The 12,208-nt window shown below is 42.8% G+C and overlaps 1 protein-coding gene across 5 annotated transcripts in view; it reads left to right on the forward strand.

Moving 5' to 3' along the window:
* Positions 1–578: 578 nt before the first annotated feature.
* ANO1 (anoctamin 1) overlaps positions 579–12,208 on the forward strand; it is a 137,682-nt gene continuing 126,052 nt past the window's right edge. The window contains exon 1 of one of the 5 annotated variants that reach the window (XM_019477055.2): positions 579–1,133. In XM_019477055.2, coding sequence (XP_019332600.1) covers positions 1,076–1,133 — 58 coding nt within the window. In that variant the 5' untranslated portion in view covers positions 579–1,075. The remainder of the gene's footprint in view (positions 1,134–12,208) is intronic. The other 4 variants (XM_059722736.1, XM_006270507.4, XM_019477056.2 and 1 more) reach the window with 4 other exon arrangements.

Raw genomic sequence — 12,208 nt, forward strand, 5'->3', positions numbered from 1 at the left:
GGCGATCTCTTATTACACCAACTAGATTTTTGCCAAAAAAGCTTGGGTAGGGGAAGCTTGCCCGAAAGCTTGCAATGAAAGTTTTCTTTCTTTGGTGGTGTTGTTGCAAAAATCTAGTCGGTGTAATAAGAGATCCCCTCCACCACGAGTCCCGATTCCTTCAGCTTTCGCGGGCTCCCTGCAGGTCGGGGCTGGTGCCCCTGCCCCCATGGGCTGCCCGGCTCCCGCAGCCCGCTGGAGCAAGTATGTCAGTGACCTTTGGAGAGGAATCCTCCCCGCACGGGGCAGCTGCTGCCATCGCTCAGGCGGGCTCCTCCGACGCCCACGGCCGGCGAGCCGCTTGCGGCAGGGCTGCAGACGGCCGGCGCTGGCGGGGCGGCGATGGAGCGGAGCGCGGGTCCCGGCGGCCCCGGCTGCGCGCTGCGCCCGGGGGATGCCCTGGAGGGGCCGCGCCGCGCCGCGCCGCGCCCGCCCCGCCTCTCCTTCGCGCTCCTGCTGCCGCTGAGTCAGTGTTTGCCCTGGCGGTGCCCAGATAAGAGGGGCTTGGGGAAGGCTGGGAGCCTCCCCCTCCTCCCGCTACCGCTGCACCCATGGCAGTCACGTGGAGGGCCGGGTTCCCACAGCCTTAGTCTTCTCCGGCAGCGGCAGCAGCGGCGAGTGCGAGGCGGGCTCCCGGAGCAGCGCGCTGCCTCAGCCTCCCCCGTCTGCCTGGGCAGGGGGGTTTCCTCAGGCAGCGGCGGGGACCGCTGGCAAGTCGCCCTGTGACTCCCTGCAGGGTCCCCCCGTGAGGAGCGCTTTAAGCTGCTGCTTTCCTGAGCATCAGGTTGGGAATTTCCCCGGGTTCCTTTTTACCCCCACCCTCTCTCTGGCTTTAAAAGAAGTTGGCTGCCTTCCGTTGCAGGGACCCTGGTATCATTATTAGTGGTAGCAGGAAGAGTAGTAGGATTACTGGTTGGCTGCTTGTGCCCACTGAATGAAAGCCCGAGGGAGCCCTAGAAAGAGGAAGGAGCCTGGCGAGTTGAAGCGTTCTCTGTGGTCCCAAGTTGCAGCTGAGCTTTCCCGGCTTGGATAAGAGATGGATAAGGATGAGATTGATCTGCACACAATCCCCCCTGACGCATCCTGGGGACCACGTAAGTGTTTTCTAGCCATGGGGAAAGAAGCAAAAACCAAAAAAAAAAAACCAAAGTCTCAGACCTGGAGTATGTCACTAGGAGAAAAAAGTGATTTCATTCTAGTCTGGTCATTGGGAAGGGGAGACAGGTTATTGGAGGGTTGTCTTTCCTCTCCCCACATCTCCCAAGTCCTGGATTCAGGAATGCATTGCTAGGGATTTTATTTAATGGGTTCTGGAGTTTTAAAAAATCCAGGACTGATTTTCTGCTCAGTAAACAACTTGTGAAGGGGAAAAAAAATAGCTGTCTCCATTCTCTTCTAAAACATAAAGCTGGATGAGCTGTCGCTGCCTAAATATATCAGCTAAAAGCTCATCTGCCCGCTCTTAGGAAACTCACCTGAGCACAAAAGACCGCGAAAGAACAGTGAGAACGAAGAAACAAACAAAAATTACCTTGGTGAATTCACATTATAGAAGCAAAGACATTCAGAGACATTTTTTTAAATCCACTGTGTTTATCATATCTATGTATAAAATGGTCTCTGTGCTGGTCAGTGATTTCATGTAAAATTATATAAATAGTGCATCATAATATCATTGACTAAAGGAGTGCAACGAGACAAATTATATATATTGGAAAGTGAAAATACATTCCTTGGCTGAGAAGCTACTGAACATTTAGAGCCAAACAGTAGATCATTTAGATGGTAGGGGGTGGGAATTTCCTTGGCTTCTCTTTAGAAATAAATCATTGCCCTCTGTGTGTGTGTGTGTGCGCGCATGCATACACATGCACAGTTATATATAAAATCCCCGTGCAGTCTATGTGTGTGTGTGCACATGTGTGCACATGCACAGTTATATATAAAATCCCTGTGCACTCTTATGTGCATGTGTGAATGTGTGCGTGCATGTGTGTGCACATGCAGAATTATATATAAAATCCCTATGCACTCCAGAAATTGAAAAACAAATGACACAAAAATTGTTTACAGAACACATTTTTCTTGTACTTTAGTAGCTATAAAATTCAGAACTGAGCTGCAAAGCAGGAACATGCTGTAACACTCTTGATTATGCTGGTGAGTTGTATACAAATGAAGTAAATTTAGAATGGCACCATTTATAAATTCCATGTTTTACAATCAAAATGCCAAATCTAGTTGTTTGCAGCTAAAAATAGCATGGGGAGCCCTTTTCTTTACTCCCTTTTTTTGGATTCCCATGAAGACCATTATCTTAAAGTCTACTTATTAAACAGCCAAATATTTAACTGGAGTTCAGCCCATTTCTAAAAGTAATTCGGTGTGCTCATCAAATCACAGACCAGCCAGAGTGTCTCAGGATGCAAAAAAAATACACTTAAGGAAGCCAGCCTGACAGAAAACAGCTGGGCTTTATATCAAAATATTACTTTTTTGCTGTGCATTAGTTGCCCTATGTCTGCTTACTTGTAGCAGAAAAAAAGATAATAGTTTCATGTCAAAATAGAAAGAGCACTCTGAAATGAAAAAAATTCAGGTGGAACATAGGAAGCTAAAGTGTTATCAAAGTACATTAACAGAAATCAATATAAGGACTCAATGCTAAAATGACACTAAAAAAGATATACTATTACTCATGGGGCAGGTGGCAATTTATCAGAAGGCAATCACAGTGATAGGCTGAAAGAGCCCTGAGAAATTGAGTTGCTTTTTATCTTCACAAAATCATATTTTACAGTGACATTCTCCATTTAATTTACTGAATCACCCATTAGCACCATGAACTGAATGTACCAAGCTTCATCAATATGAGCAGGAAACAGTTTTGTTCTCACAAGCAGGTCACTGCATTTCTAATGACAAGCCATCCAAAAAGTGTCTTTTGGATGTTTGTAAAATACAGCCCCTTTGTAATAATACTGCTGAGCTCTAGGCTACAGTACAAGATGCCTCTTCTACTTAGATGTATAACAACCTTAGCTCCCACTGAAGAAATGACCCTTGCACGCATCTTTTTTGAAGTTTCTATTGAGTCTTTACTCAAACATAACTTCAGTGCCATTTCTTGCTCTCTTCAAGGCACATTGGCTTGGAGGAAGGCTCATAAGGTAATTCTATATATATAAATGGCTTAGTCTGTCTATCTATCTGTCCATAACGCTCGTGGAACACTCTGATTGGTTGTCTGAAACAACCAAACGGAGTGCTCCGCACAGACAGACATACAGACAGACAGACAGAGTGCCGCCATGATGGAGGAAACAGAGTGGGGGGGGGCAAGGCCAGCACTGCTGGCCTCATGCCCCCCCTCCGTCTGCCCTGCTCCTTGGAGGTGGCAGCGGTGTGGGGTGCTGGTGGAGGGGGATGAGCAGTCCAGACATTCTGGCAAGTCAGATGCCCAGCCTGAGCAAAGGGAAACAAATCCTTACCTCAGATGAGGATGAAACCATCAAACCTTCCAGAGTGAAAGCCAGAGCCTTCAAAAGCCACGGAGTTCAGCACAGCCAGGATTTCATCCCTCAAATTTAAACTGTTGAAACATTTCCCTGTTTCTCCTGTGGGCTTTTCCTGTAGAAGGGATCCCCAGAGCAAGCCTATAGCTTTATTATATTTATTATATTTCTGCTCATGGTAATTTTGTAGCTATTTCTGTTACAAATGAAAGTGATGAAGCTTTTTGAGCTAATAATTAATCAACAGTGACAAGAGACTAATAACCACACTGATTTAATTAAAACTTCTTTTCCAACTCTATAACTTGCAGTTATACACATCATTAGTTTAATATTTTTAATTTGTAATAATAACTTATTTATGTAGATGGGTTCTGTCCAAACACTTTAAGTGAGGAATTTTGATTTGGGGGCAGTGCTTCAGAACAGCAGCCCTGGCTGTTACTTTGCTAAGTAACTTGTAGTGCAGTATATCTATTCCTACATAAGACTCACAGCAAGCAAAGCAGTTCACCAGTCACTGTGAGGGTTTGTGAAGCAATTAGGTAACAGGAAATGTATAACACATCAGAGCTGGATATAGTAAATGTTTTGGGTAATGTTTTACGATCAGAAACTGCTGTAGCTATGCACTACTATTGTACAGTTGTGGTTATGAAATATGAAAGAAGAGTAGCCTGCCAAAACAGAAGGAAAGAAAAATGACCCTGGGAAGTGGGAGAATTTGTTGGCACTAAGAGGGGAAAAATGTCCTTTTTGATTTTAATTGCACCCCCTGGATTCTGGAGACCTTGAGAAAAGGAAATGCTTGGGGATGCATGGCTGGAAAAATAGATTACATTCAAGCAGAATTTGTGTTGGGGACAGACAATTTCAAGAACTGATCATGTATGTTTCTGAGAAGCTCTAATGTTCCTCAGTTCTCATTAGTTTTATTGAAAGTACTTGCATGCCCCAGGAAGTATTTAGCACCCTACACCATTGTGCCTCAGCAGGCAGCTCTTTCTAATACATTTATGGCACGCTTTCTGCAGACAGAATAAATCCAGCAAGGAAATGAGAAAGAGAGGGACATTTAGCTCTAATACTTTTGCCTGCAGTAAGTCTATTTTGCCTATACCGTGAAAGCAAAGCTAAGCACAGTTCGAAGAACTTGAGTTTTCCTTTGCATGGAGCTCTGTAGTTTAACATCTACATAGATCTGGTTTGTGTAATTCGTTAGAAAGCCTCACTTTGCTATTAAAGATGTGAGTCCTGAATGGCACTCAACACCTTCTGTTGGTGAGGAGTGCCCTGAAATTAAGGTGAGTTGAGGGAGCTAAGAAGACCTCAGGACTACACCCATATTGCACATATGCTGTCCTCAGGCATGGTGGGGAATACACTTAAAAGTACTCTAAATCATTAGAGATCCATTTTATGATTACTTCATAAGCAAATTATTAGGTATTCTGGTTGAATCCATGGCCACAAGCAGGTATATGCTACAACCTGTAGTTTGTTTTTTGTGATGGCTTGTGATTTGTGTCACTTGTGTGTGATTTTCGACTTCCTTGTGATGTTTCTTGTGGCTGCCAGGAGATTGATTGTATACCACTGAATGTGTAATTATATCTTACTGAAGCTGCTAGGTATGAAATGGAGCCTTATACTTTGAGAAAGTAGTAATTACATGGATAATGATGAGAAGGAAAATGTGTACAAACTTCAAATTATCAGTCTTACTACCCGTGTTTGCAACAAAACTTCTGCCTTTATGACTGAATCCTATAGTCTTGATGCAAGCAGAGCTTACATTGATTTGAATAAGTTATATGTGTGAAAGAATTCAAGAATTATTTATCTAAGCGCCTTGTTACATAGTTATTTTGGGCAGCTCCTGGAGCTCTTAACCCCTGGACTGTGTTCGCATAGTAACAACTTAAAGTAGTTTTAAGCACTCGTTATACAGCTCGGAATTATGCTACTCCAAGGCAGGATTAACTCTGATCCACACAACCCAGCTATTGTTCCATTAAGGTGTGGCCACTCTCCACAGATGTACCACCCAAGTTGAAGTCCTCCAGTATCCCAGGGTCTCTCACACCCCTGTTCATAGAGCAGGAATAGAAGCCTGTCCTGGCTCACCAGACCTCTAGTGGCAACTCACAACTCTTACTCCTGCCCCTGCTCACCAGGACTCTGGGCTAGGGACAGACATTCAACAAGCCTGAGCCTGAATTGATTCAATCTTTGCAGGTTAGTCTAACCTGCCTAGGCTGAATCAGTTTGTAACTGTATAGACATCCCCTCTGGACTGAAAAAAAGCAGTCACATGCCTGCAGTGGCTCAGGCTAGAAGTTGGGGGGTGCTAGAACAGCCCTACCTTCCCTTCCGTACTGCTGAGCTGAAGGGGGGCTTGGCCAGGTCCTGGCAGGACACTCTGATTAGGGAGGGGTTTCCTGCCTCACTGGTGAGCGAGGGAGCCAGCAGAGATTTGACAAAGCATTTACTTACTAGAAGGTAGCGAGCATGTGGTATGCTAGCTAATGCTGAGAGGTGTCGGTGTAAGGCAGAGGGGAGGGGGAAATCCCTGATAAAGCAGGGAGTTGTGGTGGGGGGGGAGCAGGAGGAAGCCAGCGAGATATCCTGTACCTGCAGTCTCTACCAGAGCTGCAGCCAGGGAGCAGAGGGGAGGGGCCAGCACTGCTGGGCTGGAGCAGAGAACAGAGCCCTGCCCAGGGTTGTAAAACATCTGGGATTCTGGAGGATTCTGATTTAACTTAAACCAGGAAGGGTCTAGGACAGACATTGTATAAATCAGTTTGAGCCAAATCAGCAAAGTCTGATTCTACATTCAACCAGGTTTATCTCAAATCGGTTTCAGCCATTTTCAAACCAGTTTATGTGCACTGAACATCTGTTCTGTTACAGGTTTAAACCAGTTTCTGATCACTTAAACCAGTTTATGTGTAATGTCTGTCCCTAGCCCTAGTGGCAAGTCACAACTGTGCAGGTGGGAGACAGTCAGAGGTTTCTAGACTATGGGTGTGACTGCTCCAAACTCCAAGTTAGCACTAACACTGATCAACAGTTGCGTGGTTCACAGCATAAGGTGTCACAAGGCCCTAAATTGCATGTAAAGTGCCTGTCAGACTGGCATCATCAGTGGCAATATGAAAAAGCTATCCTCTATCAACTGTTAGAGTAATGTCTGAGAGTAGGGGACAATTGACTTGTCCCAATTGCCACTCATAGCAAATGTTGGCCTGCTAGCCTCAACCACAGTGGGTAACTTGTTTCTAAATGAAATAGAGCTGCCCATTCTGAGGAGCACTAGTCACAATAGCTTCTGCAAATATTAGTTCCTATTTTGTCAGATGACATTTTTTGGTTTAACTTTTAATTTCTTATTCCTTTCCAGTTTTGAAAGGGATAGTATATTCTTCCTGGTCTATTTGGATCCCCACACTCTCACCTCAAGGGTTGTGACTAGTTCTACTGCTGCCCTCATCTCACCTGTAGTTTACCCTTTTCCTCCACTGTATGCTTTGATCTAGCTTGCCTAGATGATCCAGTTGTCTTTTTCCAAGAACAGCTTTGCCTCTGTCGTATCTCTTCCAACATGAATGTTATGTGACCAACTTCTCTTCACATTCCTTTGGGTTCACATCTGTAGCCCTCCATTGATAATATCCATCTCTCTCTCTTACAGATGTGATGTCCTGCATTAAATCTAATTCTTTTTAGCCCTATAGCCCTTTCCTTCCCATGTTCTGTCTCCTCCGTATCTCTGTTTAAAATTTGTTAGAGCATATCATGCAAACCTGCTTAGGAAAGTGGTCTTTGCTGACATTTATATTTAGTGGGACTCATTGCTAATGTTTTTATAACACTTTGACTGCAGCACCCTAAGACTTTAACTTGTCACTTTTAAAATATAGCCTGTATTAAAAAATGTTCTTGTTTAAAGGAATTTTGAAAATCTCTTTCTCCTCAGTCAGTTACATTGCATTGATCTTCATCACCACACTTAGTTCTTTTTTACAGCAGTTCTCTAAGTGCTTTACAAATGTTTGCTAATCCTCTCAACATAATGTCAAATCAGTAAATATCCGGGTCACATTTTATAGGTGGCAAAAAAAGGAGCAGAGATGTTGTCATGTCCATTGAGCAAATCAGCAAGAAATCTGGGATTATATTGATTTTGGTTTCCAGTCCTGCACTAAAAGCAATCTTGTCTGGGGACAGGGGAACATTTGAGCAGTATGTGCAAAACTTTCTAGTCCACGCTTCAGATATTTATGGCCTTTTCTAAACTCTTTTTGACATTGGTTGGTGTTCCGCTTGGAAAATGAGTTCAGAATATGCAATAAAGATAGAATGGATGATTAGACAATATCAGAAAACAAAATTCTGTCCAAGAACAGGAGATAAAGGCTTTAAATGTCCCAGTTACTAATAAAGGAAAATAATGACATAGACAAAAATGTATTCAAATTAGCAAATACAGACTTGAAACTTATTTTTTTTTAAAGTCAGATTTACTTAGTACAATCACTCACGCAAAAACATTACTTTGAGCCAAATAGCCCAAGGAGATTCAAACTTAAGCAGCCTTACAGTGGCAATACAGTATTAAAGTAAGGAGAGTCTTCTGATATACTTAATGTAATGTTAAGTACAAACAGGATGATCTCAAAGGCCACTGCATTCACCCTGCTGTTTTGTGGCAGTGATGCCTTGAAAGGGATTTCTCATTTCATTTATTCATTTCAAGTTTTCAAAAGTTCTAGTTAATATGCTCTTATGGGACCATTACAATTGACTTCAGTGGGAGTAGAACAGCCAGAGTTTATTGCCACATTCTAAGAGGTGGTTGAATAGAGGCTATGTCAGACTAAGTATGTCTGTGGATTTTTCCTCCTTGACTTCTGTGGGAGTTGAAGATGTTCAATATTCTGCAGAATTTGGTCCAGTTTAGTTTGATCAATGCAGGGAAGAATTCTAGTCCCCACTTGTGTCTAGCTGGTAAGAATAGAGCATTTTCTCAGTTGATAATGCATAGGCAGATCTTTTTTCTTAGCCCCATACATTTATTGCACTGAACTTTTATATATCAATACATATATCTCCACATGCACACATGTACCCTTGTAGTTTTTAATTCCTAATATGGCACCAAAAACAGTGGAGGAAGAACTCTAGAGGGAAGGATAGAAGTAGTGGTTCTGTGGGTGTTGCCTGCTTACTTACGTGCATCTGTTCCCTGACTTGTTAGTTGCACACTGGATGTTGGAAACAGGAAAAAAAATCATTGTAGGATTGCTGAGAGGTAAGCAACTGTTTTTCAACATTAGTGAGAACCTATTTGGTGATTAAATATGTGGGAGATCTGAAGTAGCACTTGTGTCCTTTTCTTTGGTATTCAGATGTTCACACTGGTTCTATCCAGGGAAGATGTGTATTTACCTGTTTGGCACATCAAACATGGCAAAACTGAAAGGATAAGTTGAAATAGACTCTGTCAAGAAAGCTCTCATTTTCAATTAAGCCAAATCCTGCGGAAATTTCTACATTGCTGAATATATCCTGCGTTCACTGGCATGGAATCTTAGACTAGTTGAAAGAATGGTTCTTATTTAATCTGCTTTTCAGATTGCAGTCAGCCAAACCTTACCCAAATACTTGTATCTGGGTGAATGTTTTGAATGTTCTTTTTGGATGAATGGCAAGAAGAGCTTACTATAAATAAATTAATGGTTTCCCTTTTTATTTCCTTTGACTTAATATTTTTTATTCATCCGTATGGTTACTAGTCAGCACAGTTTAGCAACTCAAGGTAGTATAAATGGAATGAGCCTGAGTTGCTGAGTCTGGATCCAAATTCTCAGAAATTTATAGTGAGATTAGGATTTTAGTCTCACAAATAGTCTGTGTTGAGGACAGAGGGGAGGCTACACCACAGGTTCAGTCCTGTCTACAGTACAGTCTTTTTACATGTGAAATATATAAAAAGTGGGAAATGAAAAGTCCCATCTCTTAACATGTGGGAGACAATTGTAAAGACATTGTAAATAACCATTTCTATGTAATCACTGCAAGAGAATCTAAAAAGGTTTTTAAGGTCAGATAGTTGCTAAAATAAACTCCCTCAAACCCCTCATAATCTTGAATTAAAATAGATCTCAGATTTTACATAAGTGAAGAGAACGTACTCTTTGTGGGAATTATCTACTAAAATGTAGGGGTCTTTCAAGAATGTGTTTGGCAGCCGTGTTGGTCTGAGACAAAAATAAATACAAATCTCTAGAACTCTTGGTTCAGAGATGATACCTTTTTATTAAACCAACTAAGAAATCACACAAAAAATCTTTTTTCCGTAATCTTGAGGGCACAACACACACAAAACACAACATGCTAGCATTTTGTTTGTGTCCTTGTGAATATAGAACCTGATCTGTGATATGTTGAGCATCAACTCTCTTCCCAAGATATCCATGGGGAGTTGAAGGAGTACACTTTACTAGAAGTACAGATCCAGTCTAAGAATGCAACGATTGTTATAGCTTCCACTATATCCAATGGAAAAACAAACCATACAGGGCAGTGATTCTCAAGCCAGGTGCTGGGGCACTCTGGAGTGCTGCCAGATCCTTTGAAAGGTGCCAAAAGGTGTGAGGATATAAGTGAGGTATGAAGAGATAAGCAGATAAACTAGGGTCAGGCTTGTCCCTGCCTGGATGATCTCCAACCCTTACTGCCCACACGCTGTATAAGGAGGTAAGTACTTGTGATATATACATTTGTTTTTTTTAAATTGGGTGTCATTCGATTCACAAAAGTTATGGAGGGATGCTTCACATCCAAAAAAATTGAAAATCACTGATTTAAGGTATATGAATTTCCTACTGAAAAGCACATCTTCAATATATGTATATATTTATATACATATTAATCTTTATAATATATATATTATCTTTATTATATTTAATATATATATTAAAGATGTGCTTTTCAGTAGGAAATGCATATACCTTAAATATATATATATATATATATATGGACTGTGTGAAGCTTTGGGTGGTGATTCGATTCGGAGGAGATTCGGCCCAATTCGGTGGCCGAATCTCCGAATCCGAATCTAATCAGGGGACCAATTTAAAGGTCTGAATCGATTCAAAGCTCTCCTAATCTTTGGCAAAGATTAGGAGAGCTTTGATGATCTGGGCAGTCCCCAGTGGCTGCAGCAGGGAGCTACAGCTGACTCGGCGCTAGTAAATACTAGGGGCAAGGGAGGGGAGGCTGGGGGAGGGGGAGGGGACCATGGGGGGACCCCTGCGAGCCCCCCAGACCTCCCTATTCTCCCAGCCCCCTCGACCCCCCCCACTTCCTCAGCCCTCCCGACCCCTGCCCGCACCCCCAGATCCCCCACAGCTTCTCTGCCCACCCCAGCTCCCGGCCCTTTAAAAAAAAGCCCCGGTGCTCACTGGGTGCTGCTGGGTGGGGGGTGCTCCCCACTGCCCCCCACTGCCCAACGCTGTGGGGCACGAGCCTCCCAACCCCCCTGCTCCTCCAGCCCCACACAGGTGCTCTGCCTGGGCCAGCTCTGGCCCTTTAAGAAGGGCACCCATGGTGGGGCTGGGGGAGTGTTGGGGGAGGTCAGGGGGCTCATTCAGAGCCCCTCACGCAGTGTGGGGCAGTGGGGATTGCTCCCCGCCCAGCAGCACCTGCTGAGTCGGGGCTTTTTTTTAACAAGTGCCAGGAGCTGGGGTGGGCGGGGCAGCCGTTGCCGGTCTGAAAGAGCAGGTGGGGGATGGGCCTGGACTGGCTGATTTGGAGATTCAGAGATTTGGCAGAAGGGACAGTGATTCTAATCACCAAATCGAATCACTGTCCCCCGAATCAGCTGAATCCAAAGCAAGTACTAGCCACTTTGCACAGGCCTAATATATATATTATTAGAATCACTGTCCCTGCTGCCAAATCTATGAATCTCCAAATCAGCCAGTCCAGGCCCATCCCCCCTTTTATATATATATATATATATATATATATAAAAGACGTAGTACATCCAGCGGAAAGACAGGGCTTACTAACATTTGCTGTATGTCAAAATATGCCAGTAATAAAAAAATGGAATTTTCTAGACATATGAAATGGATAGTCTAATTTTCCTTTTAATATGATGGAGCCTTTAGAGCTTGTGTGTTCAGAAAAGTGATTAAAGACCTAGATCATCTCCCATAGGTGCATAGACAATATGTCAAGACAGACAAAACCCTTGGGCTAGAGGTGATATCTTTTATTAGACTAACTAAATAGTAGCAAAAAAATCATTCTTTGCAAGTTTTCAGGTCCAACATATTGACCTTTTGTGTATTACAAAATAATCTAAGATTTTTTCTCGTTATCTTTGCATTGCTGTTCTGGACTCACAGAAATACAGAACTGTCAGGTTTTAATACATACAGTATGTATTGTTTGTACATTCTGATCTATGTGACTAGCATGTTTTTGCATTCTCTGTTTGCCAGCATGTTTCCTATGGAAAGATTATGTCTCTCTTACTTTCAGAATACTGTCACTCTGCTTCCTTAAAATTCATGTTTTTGTGAGGCAGTAGCTTACAAGGCCTTAAGAAATTTTTGCTGAGGTGAATTGTATCCAGTTAG

The sequence above is a fragment of the Alligator mississippiensis genome, chromosome 2 (assembly GCF_030867095.1).
Source record: "Alligator mississippiensis isolate rAllMis1 chromosome 2, rAllMis1, whole genome shotgun sequence".
Classification (NCBI taxonomy): Eukaryota; Metazoa; Chordata; order Crocodylia; family Alligatoridae; genus Alligator; species Alligator mississippiensis.